General features: G+C 39.1%; 2 protein-coding genes across 6 annotated transcripts in view; both read left to right on the forward strand.

Moving 5' to 3' along the window:
* The first annotated feature begins 564 nt into the window (after window positions 1-564).
* Window positions 565-9,444, forward strand: LOC106731086 (ubiquitin carboxyl-terminal hydrolase 3-like). Its single transcript, XM_032459421.1, has 5 exons — window positions 565-593; window positions 1,267-1,380; window positions 3,851-3,964; window positions 6,168-6,314; window positions 9,297-9,444. Exons 1-5 carry the CDS (start codon window positions 565-567, stop codon window positions 9,442-9,444), a joined length of 552 nt encoding a protein of 183 aa, XP_032315312.1.
* A 63-nt stretch (window positions 9,445-9,507) lies between these two features.
* Window positions 9,508-25,859, forward strand: part of LOC106729231 (collagen alpha-1(XII) chain-like) — a 40,751-nt gene continuing 24,399 nt past the window's right edge. The window contains exons 1-4 of one of the 5 annotated variants that reach the window (XM_032458028.1): window positions 9,508-9,656; window positions 16,736-16,847; window positions 21,191-21,276; window positions 22,268-23,201. In XM_032458028.1, coding sequence (XP_032313919.1) covers window positions 9,633-9,656; window positions 16,736-16,847; window positions 21,191-21,276; window positions 22,268-22,741 — 696 coding nt within the window. In that variant the 5' untranslated portion in view covers window positions 9,508-9,632 and the 3' untranslated portion in view covers window positions 22,742-23,201. Of the gene's footprint in view, window positions 9,657-16,735; window positions 16,848-21,190; window positions 21,405-22,267; window positions 23,202-23,948; window positions 24,299-24,571; window positions 24,890-25,220; window positions 25,364-25,859 lie in introns of those variants that run through there. The other 4 variants (XM_032458029.1, XR_004311992.1, XR_004311988.1 and 1 more) reach the window with 4 other exon arrangements.

Genomic DNA, 25,859 nt, shown 5'->3' on the forward strand with positions numbered 1-25,859 from the left:
GGGAAGTCCAGGTGGTGTTTTAAGAAAATATATATTAATCATTCCCATCGCTTAGAATTAAAAGTTGGGGGACAGAAATACTTGGGATATATGTATTTATATTTTTTTCCAATTTGTAGTAGCTTTAATAGAATCTTAGACAAGTATTAAAAAAAGTCCTAAACGTATTTCTTTGAAGGACTTGCCTGGTTTCTGCATTGTGTACTCCACAGTACTTAGTAATGCCAATTCCCTCATAAGCTTCCATAAGATATTCCCATTTATAACAGTTCTAGGATCAGAAACGGCCTTCTAAAAATATCCAGACACTTACACAGAGAGTAGAAAGGGAATTTGAAATATTCGTTGGACAGAAAAGAATCAGTTCCAAGCTGGCTTGATGCTAGAGTTTCAAGTTCAGCCCTTCACTCTGCTTTGATGTTTGAAACAGTTGGCCTACTCTTGGTATTACTGATGGCTGCCTCTTTCCATTTTACAGGGAAGCACCACTACCATCTGTGCCACAGGCCTTCGGAATTTTGGGAACACATGTTTCATGAATGCCATCCTTCAGTCCCTCAGATAATGTTGCAGCCAGAGCCTGAGTACCTGACGTCAGTTTTGAGTGGAACAGTTGAGAGCAAAGGCTGTGGGTTCCAATCCTGTCTCTGCCACTAACTCTAGTCTAGGAACTTGGGGCAGGTACCACAACTCCTTGTTCAGAGAACCTAGTTCAATTATTGATTCTTAAGTATGGTCATAAGATTAGAGGTTTAGAAGACCTTGAAAATGTAAGATGAGCAGAAGCTGTGTTCGAGCTCTCCTTAAATATACTGACCTCGGCTTGTCTAGTCTTGCTCAAAGAAGTATTTCTAGTCACTACTGAATTATCCTGGTGACTCTGTAGAGTGTACTTAAACAGTGTGGTTGGTGTCATGATTTGTTTTTATTTGAGGAAATTATTGAATGCTTGGGAACAAACACCCAGGGAAGAAAGAAATGGTGACAGTCTATAGATTGTGTGTGGGGGGTGGGGCAGGGAGGAGAGGGGATTGAGGATTTTTGAACAGAGGTTTTGCTCTGAGGTCTTTGTTTATTTCTGCAAAGTCATCTGCTTGTATTGTTTTCTTGGAGTAAATGAGGAGACTTAGTGAAAAACTCAATGTACAGTTCTAATGAGAAATTGAAAGGTGACATTTTCAAAGTCTGTATGTAGGTCTCAGAGTACTTTCTTCACAGTCTTAGTACATTTAAAAAAATAATTTTCTTCCCTTCTTTTTAAAATAGTAACATTGAGCAGTTTTGCTGTTATTTCAAAGAACTGCCTGCTGTGGAGTTAAGGAATGGGAAGACAGCAGGCAGGCAGATGTGCCACACCAGAAGCCAGGGGGACAACAATGTGTGAGTCTAAGAATGTGTCCTTTCTGGCTTTGAGCTACCAAGCAAATGACACTTACTAGTGATTTCCATTGCATTATGTGAGTTAATGGGCACATGCATTTAAAAAAACTCTTCTTCTAAAAATTGCATTTAAGTATCTAGCTGGCAGCCTTAATAATTATTGGAATTCTTTTATGTGTATTTACTAATAGGCAGGATAAACTTAGTACTCTGTCTACCTGCTGGACATTCTAAAAGTGACATGTGTATGAAATACAGTTCTGGGTATAGACCAGCATAAATATTGTTAGGCTTTGTGAACTGATTTGTCTGATAGGGTTAGGTAAACTGGTCTTGGACAATTAAATTAATTTGTACTTATTAAATTACTTATGGGGGCAGTACAGTAAATTTTCAGTTGAAGTGGAAGGGAAAAAAATTGACCAGTGATTATTGACAACCAATATGTATTCAAGTTCAATGCAGCCATGTTCTCGTTTGGGTTCAAAGATGTACCATATTATGATTGTAAAGGGTAACTTAACATTAGGAAATAGGGCTATGATTTAACATCTGTATACATTTTAATGTAATATTTCCCTGCCTCCACATCCCTGCTCCCACATACCCTGTCACCCACATTTTAAGAGCCTAGATGACTGAGAGAGAATAGGAGACTGAGTTAGAACAGTGTGCAGCACGGAGCGTGCAGCAGGCCAGGGTGGGCGGGAACCTCTACACCAGACATGGGAGCAGGGAGGGCGTGATCTCACTGGAAGCGCTGTGTCAGATTACTTTGGTAGCAGCGTGTGGATGAGCTGGAATGTGCCTGTGTTCAAGGAGGCTTCACACTTTAGAGTAATTGGTTAGAGGAAATGGTGAAATGCACAAAAGTTCGGGAAGAATTAATAGTACTCGAGCATTAGCGTCATTTAAGGTGTAGTTACACATTGCAGAACTTGCCTCTGGCCATCTTCGGCAGAAAAGGAATGTCCTGAAATTGTTAGTGAGCTCACCATTACTGGATGGGTAGAAAATTGGATCTGGTGTGCAGGCCTGCATAAGGATATCTCATCAGGACCCCTGCCCAGGGCCGCAGCAGAGTTCCCACTGCCCACATGGCTGGAGTTGGGTGCCGGATGGATGCTGCTGTCACTGCTGTCCCTGCCCTCCCGATGGTGCTCTTGGCCACCAGGAAGGGTTTGGCACTGTCTCAGCTTCTTTGAATCACTAACTCCTGCTTCACTCAGGCAGAACCCAGGCCACATGCCCAAGTCCTGGCTACCGGGGTGCTGAGAAAGCAAGTATTGGCCTTTTCAGCTTCTATGGTGGGAGGCAGGCTTGGACTCTCACAAGACTCTTCAGGTGGGGCTCCTCAAACACAGAAAGAGGGTTCAGGGACTAGGAAGTAAGAAATCTAAACCTATTGGATGACAGGGGTTGAGAAAGAAGATACTGAGATCCTCTGAGGCATCAGCCAGTCGTCTGTGAGTATGGCAGCTGTAGTGACAGACACAGACTGAAGTTGAGGACATTTATCAGTTTACCTACGTGCACAGAAAACCAAGACTGACAGTGACTTAAACATGCGTGGTTTATCGTATGTCAAGTTGGAGGCTTATGTCACATGACCATCAGGCTCCTGGCTTTCTGCTGCACCCTCCCTGCAGTAAGGCTCTCATCCACAGAGCCCAGGGTGATGCTGGAGCACCAGCATTTCGTCCTCATTCTAGCTGGAAGAAGAAGGAAGTGCTTAACAAGAAGGACTACTCTTTCTCTTTAAGGAAATTTCTCATAAGTTGGACACCCTCAAAGGAGCTCATGTGCCAAGGAGAAAATGGAAGTTGTATTCCTGTGAGAGAAGAGGCTATTGGATATAGAGGGACAGTAGGAAGGGTGCAGAGGGCACATTGCATTTCAAGAAATGAGGACATATATTGGAGAATTCCTGTTGGAGCTAGGAGACTCCTGAATCAAAGCGGTCATGGGAAAAATCTGGCTTTCAGATTTGGCTTTGAGAGTCATTGGTATAGAGTTGAGTGTTGATCTTTGAGTCCAGATGAACTCTCTGAGGCAGAGATGAGCAGATGGTCACACACTAAGGTCTGGGAAGTGCTCCTAGTGAGGGCTAAGAAGGAAAAATGCAGGAGACAGAGGAAGAGATTGCATTCTTTATTTTAAGTTTTTTAAAATGAACATTCTTAACTAATTGGTTTGTAACTTACCCATTGCTTTATTCTACAAGTATAACAGTACTTGGCACACTCAGAGTTCACTATACATTAAAAAACTAGTTTTGTCAGTAATTTCTGCTGTTTTATGTGGGTTTTTGAGATGCTGTTATTTAACTCTCAGACTTAGTTTGGAAGAGACCACACCCTTTTTATGTCTTCATTTTTTATTATGAATTTTAGACAACTGAACATAGTGTATTGAAATAGTAGCCTCTCATGAAATGCTGAGGATCCCATCATCCCTTCCTCTTTTCCAGGTCTTTGGTGGAAGAGTTTAGAAAGACACTGTGTGCTTTATGGCAAGGTAGCCAGACTGCATTTGGCCCAGAGTCCTTTTTTTATGTTGTTTGGAAGATTCTGCCAAATTTGAGGTAAGTATTATTTAATGAAGGCTATTTGAAATATTAATATTATTCCTTACACTGTTCCTGAGACTAATTTCCAACAAAGTGGTGGCATTCTAAATAATAAAGGCTAGTGTTTGTTGGCTTTTTAAAAGGAGAAGAGCAGATGTTCGATATATTCAACTAGATAAATGTGTTTGTATAAATAATAGATAGACCTTTGAAATGTCTTTAACAGGAGGGTAGGGCATTTTGCTGTATAAAAACAAAGCCCTTCTAAATAATTTATGTGCCTTTGGAAAACAAACTGGACACATTTTCCTTGATTCTTTCAAAATCTTGTAAGCAATAATTATCATCATACACTGTATTGTTATTTGAACTTAAAAAATATCCCAAATGTAGTCAATAGGAAACTATGGTATTGTATTCACTGTTCTGGATTCTGAAGACCTTAGAACACAAGTGAATTCCACTGAGATTCAGTTTCCAGGAGGTAACATGATTACTAGGGTCACCTTCTGATGTGGCTGTAAGGTCACTAAGTTTTCCACATTCTCTGTCTAGTGTCATGTGAGTGGGCAGCCAGCCCTGCTGTCAGAGGATGTGCCCTCTTGCCCTAGGCTGTTCATCTCTGTGAGGAATCAGGTGTCAGCAGATTTGAGGCCCTGCTGGTGTTTGACAGCAGCCTTTGCCACCTTCTGCTGATTTTATCCTTCTGAAGCAAGTCATGGTTCTTCCTAGTCATGGTTTGTGCACCTAATTCCATCTCTCTCCTTTGAAACAGCATGCTGTAGTGAAACAGCAAGATATCTGGCTCTATTGCCTAACAGTGGTTTAGATATATTGATAGTTTGGAGAAATGTTTAAAGGGTAACAACTTCAAAAGGCTATAATTTGTTGCCTTAGTGAAGAACCTAGCCTTGAGGATCAGATGTAATTGACTTGCATTACCCTTGTCTTTGTTGTGAAGGAAACTTCTTTTATGTTTGATGTCGTTTAAGTCCCCTCTCAGGCAAGATGAATTTTGTAACAATTTTAGAATTTCTTGACTCTAAATAGGAAAGGTAGAAATGACTGTTAAGTTACCATTAATCAGGCTTGGATTTATTAGAAAATTTCTAACAATCACCTACTCAGACTGTTGATAGAGTTTTAATATTTCTGTTTTATTATTATATAAAAACAGCTTCCATTTAGTCAGAATCAAAACATTTCCTAGTCTTAGAAATAGAGAATTTTTGTTGTCTGGTGAAGGTCACAAATTGAAACAGATGCCTATAACTTAGCTTTATAAAACAGCTGAGCGTTGCATGATCTCCTGTAGGTCAAAAAAATGTGTTTCTAATGGTAAAGGAAACAGTAGAAAATAATGTATTTTGGTACAAGAGAATCAAGAGAATCATGGTGTGGTTGGATATACTTGCTAATGTAGAATGTACATTATTTGTACAAGTCCATATACTTGTATAATGTATATTATTTATGCAAGTACATGTCCATGTACTTGTTAATGCACAGTGGCAGATTGTTTTAAAAAGGGATGGATATGTGTTTGATGAAAATGCAAATTGATGTAACTACAAGGTCCTAGTTTTCATGATCCATTTTAGAAAGTGCTTAGACATTAGGTTATTTTGGTAAGAGAAAAAAAAACATTTTTATATGTGATAGAATTTGAAATGTGACTGGAAATACTAACCTTACTATTGAATCATAAAAAAAAAAAAAGTTGTGTTGAAAAAGTTTAAAGCACCTCCTTGGATATCGAAAGGAACTAACTTTGAATACTTTTGACTGAATTTTGACATTTTGTTCATAATAATCTTATAAGAAGTACTTGAACATGTGTTGATATTTAATTGCTAAATAGTTTAGAAACTTTTATGAAATACTAAATGCTAAATTGACTTCTGATTTAGCTTTCATTGATTAGGCAGATCATTTCCATAATTTAAATTCCCAGAAGAAACTTAAGGAAAAGGGGGAAAATATGCATTGAGGGAAATTCTGGTTGTAGTCCATATTTTCAGGCATGTTTTTAAGTTGTAGAACTCTTTCTTGAAGAGAATTTAATGTGTCAAACATGGAGAAAGTGAGGAGGAAGGAGCAGGGAGCCTCCCTGAACTCTGAGCAGCAGCCCTTCTGGGCCTGCTGCCCTCCCACTCTGGCGGGGCCCACGGGGCCACATGGGGCCACACAGGGACTGATGGTATCTGTTTGCTCCAAGGGGCCATCAGCAGCAGGATGCCCACAAGTTCATGTGCTACCTGCTCGACCACCTGCACTTGGAACTCCAGGGCAGTTTCAGTGGGATTTCCTGCTCAGCAATTCTGCAGGAGAATTCTGCTCTGTCTGCAAGTAACAAATGTTGCATGTAAGATTTGGCTTCCATTTGCTTTCTAGGAAGACTTCAGACATTTCTATTGCTGTTATTGTTTATTACATTTATAATGGACAGTGGAGAGTGTTCCTGGACCTCTGCTAAAACTTTTACACACTTGAACTTTGTGACTGAGTGGACTAGCACATACCTCCTTCTTCTAGACCAGAGGCATCTTGTAATTATTTGCATCTTGGTGTAGCTAGGATTGTTATTTACTATCAGTTATTTTAACTTATTTACAATTTATGCACTTAAAATTTTTCTTCCAAATGTACTGAATAATGGATAGGTGACTTAATTTTCATATACTGAAATAATTTGTTCACTAATAATAAAGGCTTACAATATTTTCAATGTGAATTTTCCTAAAGCCTCATTTTGGACTTAAATTTTCCTAGAATATGTCTGTTTTTTAATCAACTTGAGGCATTTGTAAGTTTTCAGAATTCTTTCTTGCCTCTCAATATGAACAAAACAGAACATTTAGTTCACTTTCCCAGGTACTAAGACCCCTAAATGTACACGGAGATCAGAATGTTTGTTTTGCTTGAGGAAGAGATAGTTGACTTGTATTTCAGCTTGGATTTTGGTTAATTGTAGTCTCCTATTGTTCAGATTTTTAAGAAAAGTTTTATATTGACCTGTGCAGGAAAGGAATGTATAAGGCAGACTCCCCAAAGAAAGAGTGAAAAGAGTAAGTAATATACAGGGGTGGCTGCAGTATTACTGCCTGGTCATCTGCAAATCGGATTTCATGTGAGATGGGGCTTTTACATCACAGAGCAGTCTCACAGTGGCCCTGGCCTTGTCAGCGGGCACTAAGAACTGCCTGCTTCTTCACATGCTTGGCCCTCCAGGTCCTGTGACTGAGATTCACCATAGACTCCAGTACAGAAGGGAAAGGATCTGTGACCTGGGGGCACTGTCCTTACTGCCAGCACCGAATTGCACACAGCAGTAGATGAAACCTTCTGCTTTGTATCTGATGCTGGTGTGTTCATACACAGAGGAGATGAAACTGGGTTCCTTAACGGACAGTCTGTGCAAGTTGGGGGGGTCTTTATTATTTGATACACAGGGTGCCCTTATGGAGTGAGTGTGTGATACTCACAAGGTATTCTTTTAGTAACTAATGAGTTTTCAGTATTAACTTTTTCATAATATTTTCAAGAATAGTAATTGTACATTCCTTTAGTGAGGAACAAAAAATTAATGTCAGATATTCAAAATTCAGGTTTCTTATATTTTCTTAAATTCAATGGATACATTTCAGGATCAGGATTGTACTGACTAAAACTACAAAATTTATTTATTTGTATAAACACATCCAACCCTACTGAAGTTGGGGGTGGGAGACATATATGGCAGATGGGTTTTATTAATATGTAGAAAATCATTAGTGCCAATATAAAGGACCTTCGCAGCACAACAGCCTGTCCAAGTAGCCAGTATGTAAACACTCTTGGTGTGCAGTGTAACAAATGGAACAGCAATTTTGAAATTAATTGCAAATGTTGTTTTAAGTCATTGTATACCTAAACTTAATGTCATACATATCAGATAGCCAAGACTTGATTAATTTCTTTTTTTATAGGAAGAAATTCTAAAGGAAGAAGTACTTTGAGTTGAAACATACTGTTTGTAATAAGGCAGTTTCCATTTTAATTAAAGGCAGCAGTGTATGTGAACATCAGTATGAACAGATCAGGCCTTTTATTTTCAGTAGATTTTTAAAAAATGTGTCCTTTATGACAGCCATTAAATCTAAAACCTGAAATAGCCACTATATCCTGTAACTCCTAAAGTATCTTCCCTTTTTAACTGACTAAAGACATATATCTTATAAACAAATTTATATATATGTATGTATGTGTATATACATATATATATATATATATTTTGATTCTTATGGACAACTTTTAAGAAAAAAGCTACAAGATATTTCTTCTGCCAGTAAGGAAGGAAGCCCTTTCTTAGAAAAGGAAGCAAACTTTAAAAGTAAGAGAATTGCTTGGGTAGGTTTTGTCTGTCTCTGCAGTAGGTTTAGCTTGGAGCAACTCACAGTACAGTTCAGTGTACTGGAAGTGTTACTGATTGCAAGTGACAGAAACCACCTCAAATTGCTGTTAAGGAAAAAGAGCAATTTACAGGCCTAAGTAACTGCAGAAGTGCCGTCATGTGTGTTAGCGCACTAGGTGAGGGCCATGTGTCTGCTGCAGTCCTGTTAATGATGGCACGCAAATGAAGCATCCTCAATATCCATTAATATTGGCTCAGTTCAGAGAAGGGGGGAGCATAGTGTTAAGAGCAGGTGCTCATGTCAGACCAGCTGTGTGAACTTGGACCAAGTTACTTGACCTTTGAACCTCAGCTTCCTGATCTGAGAAATGGGGATAATGGTGGAATTATAATAGTGTTTTAAATGAGCTTTTTAAAAGGCTTGTTGACAATAACACCCAGCACTCCGATTGTGAAGTGACACCTCCATCAATAATTACTAAATATGTATTAAATTTGTTCACCTTTTTTCCTCCAAATATGACCATCTCAAAAATCTGAAACTATCTTTGATAGAAGTTTTTCAAAGTAAAGTGAGAGAGCTCCCTGAGTAATATGAGGCTTTGCAAAGGCTCCAATGTACAATTCCCTCTCTTCTGAGGGGTACACTTGGGAAGAAAGGGGTCCTCCTCTCCTGAGAACAGGCATGTATGTGATCAGCTTGTTAGTAATGGTAAGCATTCAGTGTTGCTTGTGGAGAAAGTGGTGAGACTGAAAGAGGGCTGGGGGGAGGCCAGTCAGTGGCGTAAACCTTTTATTTCATATACATCTATTAGAGCTTTGAAGTTTTTGTATTCTTAAAATTTAAATGAATATATATGATGTATATGTCCCCCCAAAAAGAGTCATCTTTAGGAGCTCTTAGACACATTTACTTTTTTACTGAATTGTTCCCTGTGTGGTGATTTTCTTTAGAAATGGAGCATCTACAGTCGTCACGGCTGTATTTGGAGGCATCCTCCAAAATGAAGTTAACTGCCTCCTATGTGGGACAGAATCTAGAAAGTTTGATCCATTCCTAGGTAAGGAGTATTTTGCATCTGGAAGTTTGATAGTGTGTTAAAATAATAACTAATGTTTCCTTTGAAAGTGAAGACAGTAAAGAGATAAATATTAAAAAGTAATTTCAAAAACTGATGTATTTTGAGTGTAGTTATATGCTTTTAACAGTCCTGTTTTCCTATTTATTTTTAAGACCTTTCTTAGATATTCCAAGTTAGCTCAGAAGTAAGCACTCTAAGAATCAAGAAAATGGACCATTTTGTTCATTATGAGGTAAAGATACTTTAACGGTCTAGAATTCTTTTTCCCCTGTGAAGTAACTGGACAGATTTCTAAGCTCCATCTATATGTGCTATACGTGCTGTGTTGTTAACTGTTCTGATGAATTTGTGTTATCACTTAACAAAAGTGAAACCTGAGTGTCGCTTTCAAGCTAAAAAATTTCGGTTTAGCAAGAATGCCTGCCAGAGATTTTAGGTCAAACTAAATATTTCTCACCTTTCTCCTCTTTTTAAATATTAGTTTTAAACTTGAAACTCTGCAATGAAACTTTTTCTGATCTAATGAAATACAGTTTATTCTCTGGATATTCCACTAGAACACAGAGAAATAACACTTACAAAGCTTTGCTAAATTATGGTGTCATTTAATATGTTGTATGACTAAAAATGTGAGAACTCTAGTGATGATACAACTGTTGGTTAAGCCTGAGGCCTTGATTTTAGTTGTGAGATTATTAAAATTCACATTTACTTTGAGAGAGTTTTGAAGAAATGTTTTCCCTTGATGAGTGTTAACTGCTTAGTCAAGGCAAAAGACCTGCCCTTGACCAACCACTAAAATGACTATATTTTCTCTTTATTTATAAAAAGAAACTAGGATAGAAAAAAGAAAGATGATCTAGTGTGCGTTCTCTCATTAAGCACCTCTGCACTGAAGGCAGATAACAGAATTCCTACCTTGAATTGCATGTCCACTAAAAGTAATTTTCTTTTCCTCTTCAACTGTTTTAGGAAGTATTGTCATAATGATTAATAAACATATAATATATTTTCTTAGAAAATAGAAGATTCTATTGATCTAAAACTGCACTGTCCAATATAGCAACTGTGAGTCACATGTGCCTATTAAAATTTAAAATTGGGTTGCTCAGTTACACTAGCCATATTTACAGTGCTCGGTAACCACATGTGGCTAGTGGCTAGTGGCTAGTGTACCGATCAGCACAGACACAGAATGTTTCCATTGCTACACAAAGTACTATTGGACAGCGCTGCTCTGGAATCAAGTTACCCTGCAAAATGTACCTGCATACACTTTGTAGATGCTTTTAGTGTGTTTCCGACCTATGTTGATCGTCTCTTTTGAACAGAAGTACAGAAGAAATTTAAGGAAGGCCCCATCCACTCCACTTCCCCCTAAAATATGTGGCTACAGTATGTTTCTCCAAAACTCTTTTTTGGCCTATTTGAGATTAAGAAAATATCACAATGTACTTGATGGCATATGTCACCACTTTCCCTTTATATTTATGGCACATGAATATAGGCTAACTAAATCATAAAACAAACATTATTTGATCATTGAGAGGGGAAATCAGTGAAAAGTAAATATTTTCAGAAATTGGCATCCCACTATATAATCTAAATTAAATTATGACTTCATCTTATAATTTCAGTAAGAACAGTAATATTGATGTTACTACAAAAAAAGTCCCTTTATATATATATATATGTGCATGTATTTGAAAACTATTTCCTCATGCTTAACAAAATCCAGTTAGTATAAATATAGATGGATTTTGATTGGAAGACCCAGAGACACTCATTTGTTCAGGATTATTTCCTTCCTTCCTTCTGTGCTGAGTTCCCCACCCCTATCCCAGGTTGGTCCTGTACATGGTTATTATTGCCTTCCATAGCATTTCACTTATGCTTATCCCTGAATGCTCTCATGAGAGGCTTTCCTTTCTTGAGGCCACCCAGGAGAGTGTCTTGACAGCTTCCCGAGGTGGTTGACTGGTGCTACAACAGGAAAGTGGCAAATGGCATTCACCTCACATCCCAAGCAGTATTTTTCTTGGCATTTGATGTGATTGGTATTAGTGTCAGGGGACCCAGACCATCCTGAGGCATTAAGGGTTTGGCTGGAAACATGTCTCCCGTATTCTCAGCTGGCTTTCCTTTGGACTGTCAGACTTAATTTTTATTTTGTTAAAGAGCCTACTGTCTGCTTTAAAAAGTGTATGATAGGGTCTGGTAGTGCTGCATTCTCTTTTTATTTACCACTAATCTCAATTAAGAGCACTTTTTTTTTCTTGGGCAATGCAGAGTGTGATGAATTTTAGTTGACTGATAACCATTTCTTTACTAAATGGGGGTGGAGATGTGTGATTACCTGATAAGTCTTTTGCTTTTACATGCTTATAAGTCTGCTTGGCAAGAATTTCTTGTGTGCTTTTTGGATCTGTAATTGTTAAAGTTACCTTTCATTTAAAAAGGAAAGGTGATGGTGAGAAAGACCACTGGCATTTGAAATTATGTAATTGAGAGGATGCATAGTAAGACAGTTTAAAATAACCCTGGGTCTGAAACCTAACAATGATACCATCAAAAAGGAAAGAAAATGTAACTTACTCTTACTAATACTATATAAATCAAAGAATCCTAGATAAAATGCTAGCAAATAGAATTTAGTGCTGTACTAAAACAATGGAGACCACGTAGGATTTATCCCAATAATGCAAGACTGATTTAATCAGTAATGGATTTGGAATTTAATCAAAATCTATTTGGGCATTTTAATTTTTTTCTCCTAAAAAATCATACTTTCTAATATTACAAAAAGAAAAAAAGCACTGTTATTATAGGAATAGGCATGTTCTTTACTTGTTGAGGATTATCCATCAAAAGCTATCAGTGATTATCATAATTACTAGTGGAGCACTAGTGACTTTCCATTACAGTCAGGAATCTGAGTGAGGGACGAGGCAATAGATGAGGAAGAGAAACAAGAATAAGGAAGAGAAAAGACCCAAGGTATTGACATACCTAGAAAGTTTCAAGAGAATCAGTTGGAAGTGGGGGAAGAATGTGTAACAGTAGCTGTCTCTGGAGAGCAGGAATGATCAGGAGGTCTACTTTTCTAGCCTTCAATTAAAAATTAAATGCAGATATTAATTTGATGAATAAATTAACATGGTAAAAAGTTTAGTCAGATGACCAAACAAAATAAATAGGCAAAAAAATTGCTTTCCTGTATATAGCAAAGGATCCTATTCACAGTTGTAGTAAAAGCTCAGAGTACTTAAAAATAAAGTTAATGAGAAATATGCAAGATTCGATGAACAAATTATAAAGCATTATAGAAGGACAGACAGAGCCATGTCATGTTCTTGGATGAGAAGACCCAACATGATGGAGATGTCAGTTTTCCCCAAAATTACTCCCTAAATGTATTCTAATTACTTAAGCATTTCTTCCATAAGCAGATATTCTTAACAGAGACTAAAAAAGTTTTAAAACAAAAATAATGGAGAAGGGCAGAGATGAAGCAAGTAATATCCTAGAAGTACTAATGTAGCAGGTGCTGGGCAGAAATGTGTAGGAGAGAATGTATTATATGGCAAGGGAAAAATTTCAAATCAGTGGAGAAAAGAAGAAATTAGTCAATAAATGGTATTACTGTAAGTGAAAAATTATGTGGGAAACATTAATTTCATTCCTACCTCATATCTTCCCAAAGTAATGAGAGATTTCAGGATTTAGTGTGAAAAATAAAACCACAGGGATGTTATAGGAAAACATCTTTTTGATATTGTTGTCAGGGAGAGATCCTTCTAAGTATATCACCAAGGCCAGAAATTCATAGATTTAACTGTATAATGGTAAATGATGCCATAAACAAAAGTAGAAAAAGATGATAAACTTGAAACAAATATTTGTAATGTATATAAAAAAAGTACTTGAGCAAATACATGAATAAGGAGAAATGCACGTGGTCAATTTACATCTGAAGAAGACTACTAAGTCTCACTTATTCAAGAAAGTATAAGTGAAGCAAAATTGGTCAAAATGATATAGATGAATCCATTGTTAGTGACAGTTTTGGGAAGTGGGCGTGCTCATACTGATGGAAGGAGTATGAGTTGGCACAGTTGTTTTCAGAGAGTGGTGATCACAATTTTTAACAGGCATTTTTTTAGACATAGTTGTTTCCCTTGTGAATGTGGACAGTAATGTATTTAAAAGATATTCATGGAAACAGTGTCCACCAGTAGGGCACTGGTCTAATATCTTGTGGAATTTAAGAAAGATAAAACTGATCAACAGCTAGGCCACAGAAAAGTAGGTATAAAATACTGTAGAGTAAAAAACACTATCCATGGGAGTAGGAATAGAATTACTCCATGAATTCTACCATTTGTATAAGGGTAAAAAAAATGCACTAAAATTCTTGAGCAGCATACACTGATCTCAGTGGGGAGTAGGAGAGCAATGGAACTGGGACTATTTTTTTCATCTCTTTCATATTGTTCGAGGTTTTTTTTTTTTTTTTTTTGACCTATTTTATCACCTTTATATATTTGTTTTGGGGGAGTGAAACAAGATGTGGATTGTGTATGAATACTTTTCACTTACTGCTTTGTTAAATTTATGTAGTGCAGAAACTCATCTAGCAGCTTCAACAAACCAGTGTTACTCCCTGACCTCCACAGGGATGCTGTTTAACAGTTTATATACTGTGGGAGACTGACACTTGTAAAATATATGTCCTGAAACCTTCAACAATGTTAGGTGTTTCAGAAACCATGGCACATGTATATATATCTTATTCCCTCATGAAATACAATAAAGTACAAATGAAAAAGTTAAGCAGTTTCCTCACATCTTTCATGAGAGATGTGAAGGTATATAGAGAACAAAGCTGGGCTGAGATGTGGGTGCTGGGTGCCTAGGAGACTGTCCCCTGGCCACAGGACTCACTTCTGCATATGAGCTCTGAGGTGAGATTCATATTCATGATGCTGCAAAATATTGAAGTAATGCATTTCAGGACCATTCAGACTTTTCAGATGGTGAAAATAGCAGTTGCCAAATCTGTGAATGTTGAGGAGGTGTTGTATCTAGGCAGTCTTCCTTTTAAAGAGGTGTTTGTGTGTATATGTTTTGATCAAAGAAGGAAAAATGTTTTTATGTGTATTGTAGAACTTAGGGACAATTCAAAAGAGCACAAAGAGGAAAATAAACATTCTTTATAAGCCTACTGTTCAGAAATGCCACAGTTAAGGATATTTTAATTTAAAAACCAGCTGTGGGTAGGCACCATGTCCTCCCACCAATAAACCTCTAGTCAAGGCCTGTGGAAGCAGATCTCTGTTCTGGGCATAGGTAAGGGGTAAAAAATCTGCCTTTTCCTCCCCCACCGCCACCTCCTCCTCCCTTTTCCCCCCTCCCCCCCTCCCTGGATTAGCTAAGAGATTTGTAGTTTTATTTAGTTAGAACTTTGAATGTGGATGAAAACGTCTTTTATCTGTTTAAAAAATTTTTTTTAAATACCTGCTGTGTACTAGTTGCATCCATTTAATTTCCCAGGCAGTAAAATTGCTTGATAATTTGGTAAAATTAAGGTTAGGATACACTAAGAATGGAAATGCTTTTCCCCAACTTTGACTTACAAAGAAAGTAGAATGGATTTATATGAGAATGAAAGGCATGCTCATGAAGTCATTGGATCAGTTCTCCTATAATTATTATTTGGGACATCTTTCTAATGGTCTTACTGAACTGAATATTTCTATTTTCATTAATATTTACTCCAAATCTATTTTTGTATTAGTCATTTCACTTATACTGGTTTCTTCAGAGAAAACAATCACAGGCAGTAGAATCTTACCAAGTTTTAGAAAATTTGGCTGTTCTTCCTCTGTTTTGGATGAGAAAATGGTTAGCTGCTTTTATCACTGAATTAGATCTTGTCAGAGAACTAGACATTATTAAGAAACCAGTTCTGTCCGCATAGAGCATGACTTACAGTTGAGATAAGACATGAATATAAATAATCAAAATGATAATGAGGGCAGTGAACTTGGGTGGTGCCAAGAGATAGAGGCAGTGGAACTGTCAGGACCCCAGTCATTTATTGATACATGTACCAGGTTAAAGAGAAGGAGAAAGTATTCAAGGATGATTCAGAGGTTTTGAGCTCTAGGTGACTGATAAACTTGGGGTGCCAACCAGAAGAAAGGGAGCAAGTTTTAATGAGAGACAGTGAGCTCAGGGTTGAGTCTTCTGAGGCTGAGGAACCCTTTGACCATCCATTCAGAGAGGACTTCTGGGACTGGGCCTCTAAACTGACTTACTGTGACTACTTAGTATGTGAAAGAATATGTTTATAAGCTTGAAATATAGAGAGGAAAGTCATTTCAACTTAATTTATTTTTTTATTTTTCTAAAGTATGACAAAAAATTTTTTTTCATGAGTAAGGTAATTAGGTTTATTTACTTATTTTAATGGAGGTACAGGGGCTGGAACCCAAAACTTTGTGAATGTTAAGCACATGCTTTACCACTGAGCTATACCCTCCCCTATTTTCAACCTAATTTAAATGTCATTACCTTACTTAACAACGGAGAAAGCATATGCACTTTATTTCCATGAGTAGGTGACTTGGAAGCACCTTCTAACCTAGTCATTTCTGAGTGAATGCATTGTTCTTTGAGAGTGAGCTGGCACCTCCTTCTGACAGCGTGGGTAGATACAAGGTGAAATCCTCCAGTCTCAGGAGGGGAATGGCAAGCAGTGAGTAGACACCTCCTACAGCACCCCCTTCCTAGTTGAGAGCTCAGGGCCTCCTCCTCAGGGCTCTGAGAACAGTGCTGGGTGAGGAGCAAGAGGGATGGAGAGGGGGCTGAACTGAGTCCAGGGTGCTTTCCATTTCTTGGTAAGCAGGCACTTCTGTTTGGGCTTAATTAGAGGGAAAGTGCTTGACTTAAATTCTTACAGTTTCTGGGAGTTGCATAGTAGCAATACAATTTTTAATTAAAATTTTATTAGAGGATGCTTAATTTATCCATGAATTTATACAAGATCATAGAGGAGGAAGGGGACATGGAAGATGATCTAGTTTTACCCACACATTTTACAGGTAAGGAAGCAGCAGCTGGGAGAATAAATTGTGTGAATTGTCCAAGATCTCACTGTAATCTGGTGGTTTCCAAAAACAAATGACAAGAGCCTCATTAAAATCTAATTTCAAAGTTCGCTGCAGTAGCCACTTCAATGCAATTGTAGTAGAAAAGAGGGAAGCAATGATAACATAAGTTGTTTTTATTTTTTAACTTTCCCCCTAGTTTTACATGAACCGATTGGAAAGTAGCGCAGTCCTGAAAGATCTGAATCCCGACACCGAGTGTGTTGTTGACATGTCTTCAGTGGTAGAGGCTGAAGGACACAGAAAAACCTGTAAGTCTGATTTTTAAAGAAAGATCTTCTCCTTGTTTTATTTTTTAAGATAAAGAGGTGAAAGTCCATGTGGGATTTTTGTCAGCCTTCCGAAGCATTCCTTTTTTCAATATCCATTCAGCGCACATTTACTGAATGTGCTGCTCATGCTCAATAAATACCCTGTGGTTTTCTGCTTTTACTGGCTGGTCCTGCCATCACGGGGCCCCAGTGGTGGAATGGGTAGTCATGGCTACAGATTTCTCATGGGGAAAAGTAACTTTCTCAGTTATCCACTATTTTTCTTAACATTTTTAGAATTACTTATAATTTATTAATGAAATCAGAGCTGTCAACACCCAAAATCTCATTTGGTTAGACACCTAAATTATATGGCTTTTACTCTAACCATGACCAATCTACAAGTAGTTCTCCACTTCTTAAGGGAAAAGACCGTGTGGGGTGTGGGTCTACAATTGTCTGGGAGAGCAGCTGTGCAAGAGTGACCGGGTTCAGTGCTGCACGTGGCCAGATCTTCATGCTGGCAGTGAGATCTCCCCTTTTCCCCCCTGCCGTTTGGACTCTGGCCTTTGCTAGAGAAGCTCTGATGGCTTTGGCTTTGCGTAGAGCTTTTGGGCAAGATGTTCCTCACTTCTCTTCCCAATAGGGTTTCTGAGGCCATGTGAAAACACCCTTTCCTCCTCCCATCTTCTTGGCTGGTCTCTGGGAAGGAGGGAGGCCACTCGTAAGAGGAAGGAGTGGGCGTAACTCTTTCCAAGGCAAGAATTGACTACTCACTGCCCAGTCTCCTAGGCCCTTATCTCTTCTCTTATTTCCTTTCATATTAGATCAACAGAGGTGAGAAATAATGTATTTCATAATGGGCAGGGTTAATCTGATAATTCCTTAAAACTTTAAACTTAATCTTCAGACAAAAAAATAGAAAGCTCTGTGGGTGTTACATGGAGAGGAGACTGTAAACTTTTACTCTGCTTCATGGGCTGATCTTCAAAAAGCCCATCATCCCCTAAGTTTCACTTACTGGTATATGGCACCCTTGTTTAAAATTTTTAAAAAAGAAGGATGAAATGAAATACTGTGTTGGTTTTTTATGTATGAAATTCTCTGATTGAAGAACAAAAATCAACTTAAAGATGTTCCAGAAAAAGAGATCAAAATCTCAGGAGGTTGGTCTCTGTTTTGGCTGCCATATGGACCACTGGAATGGTGTTTTAAGTTTAAACTTCTTTTCTCTGTGAAATAGTTATAACATGAAGTCCCTGAGTATGAGGTGGAGATAAACAATGAGCCTGAAGGTTTTTTGTTTTTTTTGTTTTTTGGAAAGGAAAGGATTGTACGAACTCCCACTGATTTCTCACAGCAACCCTTTCTCTATTTAGTACATACAGACTATCAATAATTAAGTGGGAGACAACAATTGAAAAATGAGCAGAGTAAGAGGAATTCGACTGATGTCTGCTTTTACATTCCTACAGTGCCAGTCCCTGTAGTCAGCCTCAATCTTTATGATGTTGGCTCTACCACCAGGCAGGTCCAGTGGCAGCCAGTGGGAGGGGCTACTGGCTACACCTTGTTATATGAACCCATCAATGCCATAGAACCGACCAAACCCAAAGAGGTGGGAGATGTTTGTTTTCTTTATCATTGGGTCTTCCTAAGACCTCACTGTTTTAGAGTCTCCATGAAACAGCAGTGATTTATGAACTCATTTATATCTTTACATGTGAAATAGAAAAACAGGTTAGATTTGTGGCCCATGACACATCGTAGCAATCATTAGCATGAAAAAGGAAAAGCAGTTCAGAGAAATGAAAAATAAAAGTTGTGTTACATACATGTTTATGGACAGATGAATGGATAAGGAAATGATATATATATACAATAGAATATTACTCAGCCATAAAATGAAATAATGCCATTTGCAGCAACATGGATGGACTTAGAGATTATCACACTAACTGAACTGTCAGACAGAGAAAGATAAATATCGTATGATATCTCTTACATGTGGAATCTAAAATATGATACAAATGAACTTACAAAACAGAAACAGACTCACAGGTGCTGAAAACAAGCTTACAGTTACCAAACAGGAAAGAGGGGAGGGATAAATGAGGAGTTTGGGATTAGCAGATACACACTACTATATATAAAAGAGACAAAACAACAAGGGCCTGCTGTATACACGGGAAGTGTAATCAATATCTTTTGATAAACTATAATGGAAAAGAAAACAAAATCTAGTGGTTACAAATTAGTGTAATTTGAGCATCTTACTCCCTTCGGCTTGTCCATCTGCAGATGCGAGTGGGGCTGAGAGTGAACTGCGTGCTGCTGAGGGGGCTCTTTCCCAACACTGTGTACACTGTCATGGTCCAGGCCATCCTTTGTGACCTCACCAGCGAACCTATCAGCACAAGGGAGGTCACCTGTAAGACATCACTGGTTTTCCTTCTTCCCTTGTTGCTGTGAACATCATGTTCATTAGGCTTTTTCTTTTTACTTGATGATGCCAACAATAATTTGACAATTTATAGATAAGTTACAGGGTGATTACTTACTGCAGTCAAATTTGAGAATTAAGACAATTTCTAGCCTTGTGGCAGCATCTTACATTGGTTCTAGGATTTGCATTTATCTTTCCATATTAAGCATTCCTGATTTTGAGATGTATCTTATAGTCAGTGGTGTCTTACAATTGTTCTTGGTGAGTTGTCAAAAGGGGAATAAGACAGAAAGGAATGGAGCATCTTACAGTTGATGTTGTAGATCCACAAAAGATGGTGTATAGCACTGGCAAGATGGGAATGTTGGGTGAGTGCAGTTTTGGTGGAAGATACTAAGTTTAAGATCAAGATGTTCCACATTCTTGTTGAAGTAGAAACTCTATGGCATATATGAATAGTCTCTTTCAGTTAAGTAGATTAATCAACTAACTCAACGTCAAAACATACTGATCATCTAGGACACTCCAGTCCTGTGCTCAGGTGTTGGGAATGAATAACAGACAGCACGGAGGACACGAACTCCTTCATGGTTTGCACTTCTTGTGTGTGTGTTCAGCCCTTTTGTGTTCCTGGTTTGTTTCCCTAGCATTTAGGTGGTTTTTCTTGAAAAGTGACAGTGATTGCATCTAGACCCTTGCCTTGCCTAGTTTTGTTTCTTGCTTCTTGAGGTGGGTACACTGGGATGAATGACCTGGCTTAAATGTCATGAGTCTCAGCTCACATTTCTAAGGAAATTAAGATGTTGGAAAGAGCCTTCAGTGGGGGAAGGGGATGAGACAGGAGCACGGTGAGACAGAAAAGAGGCACCTGCAAGGTGGGGCAGGAGACACTCATTGACAGCAAGTAATTGTCTTCTATATGTTGGGTCCTGTCAGGAGCTGGGGGTCTGTAGGAATGGAGTGGTGGCAGATGGGAAGAGTGGGGAGCCAGCCAAGGGTGGAGACATGTTCTGGGAGTGCTGGGAGAGAAGTCCCAAGAGTCATGGTGGGATGAGAGATGAATGTGGTTCTAGATTTGGATGTGGGGCTGGACTGCAACAGCAGAGGATGGGAGGGCACAGAGATGAAAACATTGAAGGGATGGAGGTGGAGACAGAGATTCAGAAAGAGAGATGCATCGAGCTGAAAGGAGAGACTAAGGAAATTGGTCAAACAGGCAGCTAGAAAGAGTGAGAGATGTCTCAGAGAGCAGAAGGAAATCTCACAGAGGTGCAAATTTCAAACTCCCACTGGAAATTTTAGGTCTCTTGATTGTGGTGGTGGCTTCATAGGTGTCCACATCTGTCAAAATTCATCAAATTGTGCATCTAAGATATGTGTAGTTTACTGTACAGAAATTATACCACAAATACATCGTGGATATTTCATGGGGATTTTCTCCAACCGTTTAGACTTTTGTGCTGAACTTCAGCTCATCTTCACTCTTGTAACCATTTGTTTTTCTATCACATTCTTAAGGTAGTGTATCACTGATTTTGATTTCTTTCTTAACTGCTGTAACTATCTGGTAAAGAAATATGAGCTATACACTTAACAATGAATTATGCTTTATTATAGCTGAGCAACAAATAAGACTTACTTAAATAGAGTAGAAGAAATTTAACATAGAGAAGTTAGAGTTGAAATAAAAATTTAAATTTACTCTATTTTTAAGAAGCTTTCTTAAGAAGAATTGAGCTGTATCTGGTAGAATCATGGTGCTTGTGTCATAACCAGTTTGTTACTCTGCTGCACACCTTTAAGTTTTCTCCAAACAACTTCTTGAAAGCTTGTGTGGGTGCTTTAGAGCTTTGTGGTTGAGAACCGCATCTGGACCTAATTTGTCCTCCATCTCCAGGGCCTTTGCCCAGTCCTCGAGGCCTGAAACTCTGTGACATGACTCACAGCACCAGGAATGTCTTGTGGGAACCTGCACCTGGAAAAGTGCATAAATATATTGTCCGCTACAAAACACCAGAAGAGGTTGTCAGAGAGGTAGGTTGAGATTAGAATGGGTTTAGAAATACTTGTTTTCCTAGTAGGTTTAGCAGAATAACCTAAGCAAGCCTAAATGATAGCATATTTTGCATACTTGTCATTTCATTGATCTAGTGTTGAAAACTTGTTCTATTATATATTAATAATATTCTTTGAATATTGATAATATATTGGGCTGCCTCACATTTTGTTTAAAAATGGTTTGCTGTGTGATATTAATCTCAAAAACATCATCCCTTAGTAGATGAAGAGTTATGGAATCTAGATGGTGTTTCCCTGTCATCCAGATGCCTATTATGGCGCTCTGCCATCTATGAATGACTAAAAATTGTCATAATAATGTTTCTAAAAATGAAAGCTAGCAAGGGGATGCTGGAAAAATGTGGGGGGTTGTCAGGTAAAAGGACAAGACAGTTGAAGTTGAATAGGATGAAAGGAAAGTATGAATAGAATGTTAGAGGAGTGTGCCTTGGCACTGAGCATTTTTGAGATGATGTTGGGGCTGTATCCATGACAACCTGCTTCCAAGTGGGAGCAAATCGAGGGGCTTCAGCTGCAAATGGACTTAAAACATATTTGCTAGAGGGACCGTTCATGTGAGGATCTCAGAGGCATTTTTGGAAGCTAGAGATAGTCTCTGTAAGCACCCAGTTATGCACTGTGCTGCTCCCTTGGATTGTCCAGAAGCTCATTTATACACATGAACATGTTCATTTCTTTCCAGGGTTCAGTTTCAAAAGCAGTACAATGACCATGGGGTCTCATTTCTTGTGTGTAATAAATAAGCTAATGGGAGAATTTCTCTTGAGAGGAATAAGGCAGTGATGTGAAGGGAGGCAGGGGAAACGATTTGGTTGTTTGAATTCCTAGGCCATCATTTACCAGACAGTGGTGCCAGACACTGCTCAGGTCCATGCATTTTTTGGCTGTCTTATAGGTGGACAGGTCATGGGCCAGCACACCACTTGAAGACCTCTTCTCACAGACCATGTGCACAGTCAGCGTTTCTGCAGGGTGTGATGAGGGGGCTCCCCCAGGGACTGCTCAGGAAAGCACCCATGAGCTGCGCTCGCACTTCATTGATCATTGGGAAACAACACCATGTGCGCATGTCACTGAACCTCCTTTGTTACTTCATTTCTTCATGCTATTTTTTTTGCCCAGGTTTAATAATGTTTGGGTTCCTAGACTGTTTTTTGCTTATTTTCTTCCCATCTTCTATCTTTGTGTCTGTTCCTTTTATGATAATTTCTCTCCTACTATTCTACCTGCCACTGTCACTCATTCATTTTCCAGGTACTTGACAGCTCTGTGTGTGTGTGTGTGTGGAGAGGGGTGGGGAGCAAGAATATTCTTGATGTATGTTGGACATTGTCTCTGGAAACCATGCAGTAGTTATCAAATGTTTTGAGATCTTCCTATATGTAAAGTGCTGTCAGGGCTAGGAAAATCTAAGCATCCTTACCCTTAGTTTGTGATTTCATTGCAGAGGTAACAGTACCTGAGATCATGTAAGGAAGGTGAGGCATGTGGCTCTCAGAGGGAGGGCAGACTTCTGCAGTGGCAATGTGGGGGAGATGCTGGGCCCCTGCCCGGGCCCTGCATTCTCTGCTCCATTCTGAGGCCACTTCAAGGAAAGAGGTGTCCCTATCTCCCTCTCATGGTGCTTGCATAGTAGGGAACCCAGTTATCATTGCCTGTTGATCTTTTTCTATCTATTGGATTTTCCCCTCCTAATGAAGGCAGAGACATGTTTATGTTGCTCAATTTGTGTCTCCAGTTTCTGGCCCAGTGCTCAGCACATAATTTCCTAATTCAATAGTGGTTAAGAAATTGAGGTCTGGAACCAGCTAGGTTCCTAAGAAATAGCCATGGAGGCCTCACAGGTAACTCAGAATTTTCTAGTAGCCACATTAGAAAAGGTAAAGAGAAAAGCAAAATGAATTTTAATAATGTGTTATGTTTTACTCTGTATATCCAAAATATTAGCATTGTAACATTTATCAGTATCATTACTATTAATGAGATATTTCACATATTTTTGGTAATAATTGTTTTGCAATCCAGTATATTAATTTACATTTATAGTACATTTCAATTCAGATGCCACATTTCAAGTACTCAATGGCTACATGTGGCTGGTGGCTCCTATGGTGGACAGCACAGGTCTAAAAAAGTTAAATGACTTGCTGAGCCTCACCCAGGAAGCTAGTGGTGGGATCAGAGCTATAGCCTGGAACCTTTCCTTCCTATCCAGCAAGGCTCATGAGGCTTAGAAACTTCTCCTTTGGTGCCCAGCTGTGTATCCATGCTTAAGACATCTTGTCAGGTGTCACAGCCTGCTCTGAACATCAGCCAGTACCCACTTCTGATCTTTTCTGGCCAGGTAATATGTCTTAGCAACTTCAGTTGCCTTCTTGGCATCAGTTCTTACCCAGAAGGGTATTGGCTAGAGATGGAAATGTATCCACATGAGCAGAGGGACAGGTTTTTCATAAAAATAGCAGGAGTGGTCAAGAGAAGACAAAGTCAGGAAGAAAGACCAGTGGAAGCAGGTCATTTTATATACCAAATGGATACTTTCAATGTACGTTTGTAATCCTTAAGATTTCCTAAGAACTTTCAGATACATCCAAAGTGCATTCCTTATGGTTTGTTTGTTTTGCAGTTGTGCTTGTGAAAGTGGTACCAGTCTCTTGATCTCATTTTCATTATAAAGATTAGAAACAAGTATTTTGATGGCTTTTGAGTTTTGTGTATTTGGCTTTCGTTACCAGGAGATAGAGAAATAATCGACAATGAAAGCTTGGAACTGGTGGCAGACATTCCAGATGGCTTGAGCTGCAAACTAAGTAGACTGCTGGTCAGTAGCAGGGCTCTTAATTGGGATTTCAGCTGACACCAGCACTGCAGGGCTATTCCTGTCTCTGGATAGAGTCAGTATGGTCAGCGGCACGTTGTGTTTAAGGTGAGTGATCTATAGGCAAGGCTTACATGTGAATTACTTAGATGAGAACATTTTATGGACCCCGAAGGCCCATGCTCTCTCTATATTGTGGGCTAAAATTTGCACTTAATGTGTATTGTCGTGTGGAGGAGTCCATAGTTTTTCTTAAATTCCCCCAAAAATGTGAGGGGCAAAGTGATTAAGAACCACTGAGTGACTAAATGCAAGCTTTTTTAAAAAAAATCACCATTTTAGTAGAATATAAATAGTAACCTATTACATCCATAAAATGCTTGCAGTTTTCAGAGCCCTGTCTCATATTTAACTTTCAAATGGACTGAATTGGTAAGATAGTTGGTTCTAAGCCACGCATCAGCCAGTTTCCTCGTGTCCATGAAAATAGAGCAAGTTTCATTAAATGCAGTTTGTAGGTCACCTCCAAAAATGTCATCCTGCCTTTCCTCATGGCAGGCACTGTGCCAGCCCCAGCACACCTGCAGATACTGAAGTAAGACCAGAGAGTCTCACAGGGACGTGGGGTCACAGAGATTCCGCTGTGTTTCTCTGTACAGAATCACCTGGGCCCCTTCTGGAAGCTCAGACAAGATGGAGGTAGTGTTAACTTTTTTTCTCTTCCCTTTTTCTTTCTTTCTTTCCTTTTTGTTTTTTAAGATCCCATTTCATTATAGGGAAACTTGTTTGAAATATGTATTGCCTCTGTTGCCTGAAAAGCTCTGAATGGAGAACTTTCTACTGTTTTTGGGTCCAAGTGAGAACTGTAGGAGATGTGGATTTTATCACAAGGGAGCACACACCCCAGACAGTGGTGACATCCCTGTGCAGTCGCTCTGACCTGCTTACAGTTCTGTTACACCCCTCCCTCCACCCCCATGTGCACCTGCTCACAGACAGGCCTCTGACTCTATTGTGTTGACTTATTTAGGACCCTGCAGTGGACCGAGGAATCTGAGAGTCTTTGGGGAGACAACAAACAGCCTGTCCATACCCTGGGATCATGCTGATGGGCCAGTTCAGTCACATAGGGTCATTTTTGCTCCCACCATTGGTGACCCAGTTGATGAATATGTGAGTCTGAAATTCATTTGAGCATTTTGTAACCTCTTGCCTGATTGGAGGGTGAAGTTATGGTTTCTTCTTTAGGACAGTTGAGTCCTTGACTGTTGTGTGACAGTCACATTTTATATGACTTTCTCTGACCTGGACAATCAGAATCCTCCCCGGCTTGGGGGTGGTGATGTGGGGCTGTGCTTGATGGTGCAGTGGGGGCCAAGGCTGAGGCAGGAGACCTGGAGCCCCTGCTGCAAGTTCTGGGCCCTGAGCAGGGGGCACTGTCACCTCCCTGGTGGTCTTGCCTCCTGGCCTCCTGTCCTGGGGCCCTGCTGGGATCCTCTCACCTGGACTGGCATCAGGTGAGTTGCATTTCAGGATGTCTGTCAGAACTCCTGGGCTTATTTTTTTTTCAGATTGTCTGCTCACTTTTCTGTTGGTTCCTTGTGTTTTTCTTACATCGACTGAAGAACTATTTTTAAAAGTTCTATTACCCGGAGGCCCTGGGCTCAGA

Source organism: Camelus ferus, chromosome 17 (genome assembly GCF_009834535.1).
Source record: "Camelus ferus isolate YT-003-E chromosome 17, BCGSAC_Cfer_1.0, whole genome shotgun sequence".
Taxonomy (NCBI): Eukaryota; Metazoa; Chordata; class Mammalia; order Artiodactyla; family Camelidae; genus Camelus; species Camelus ferus.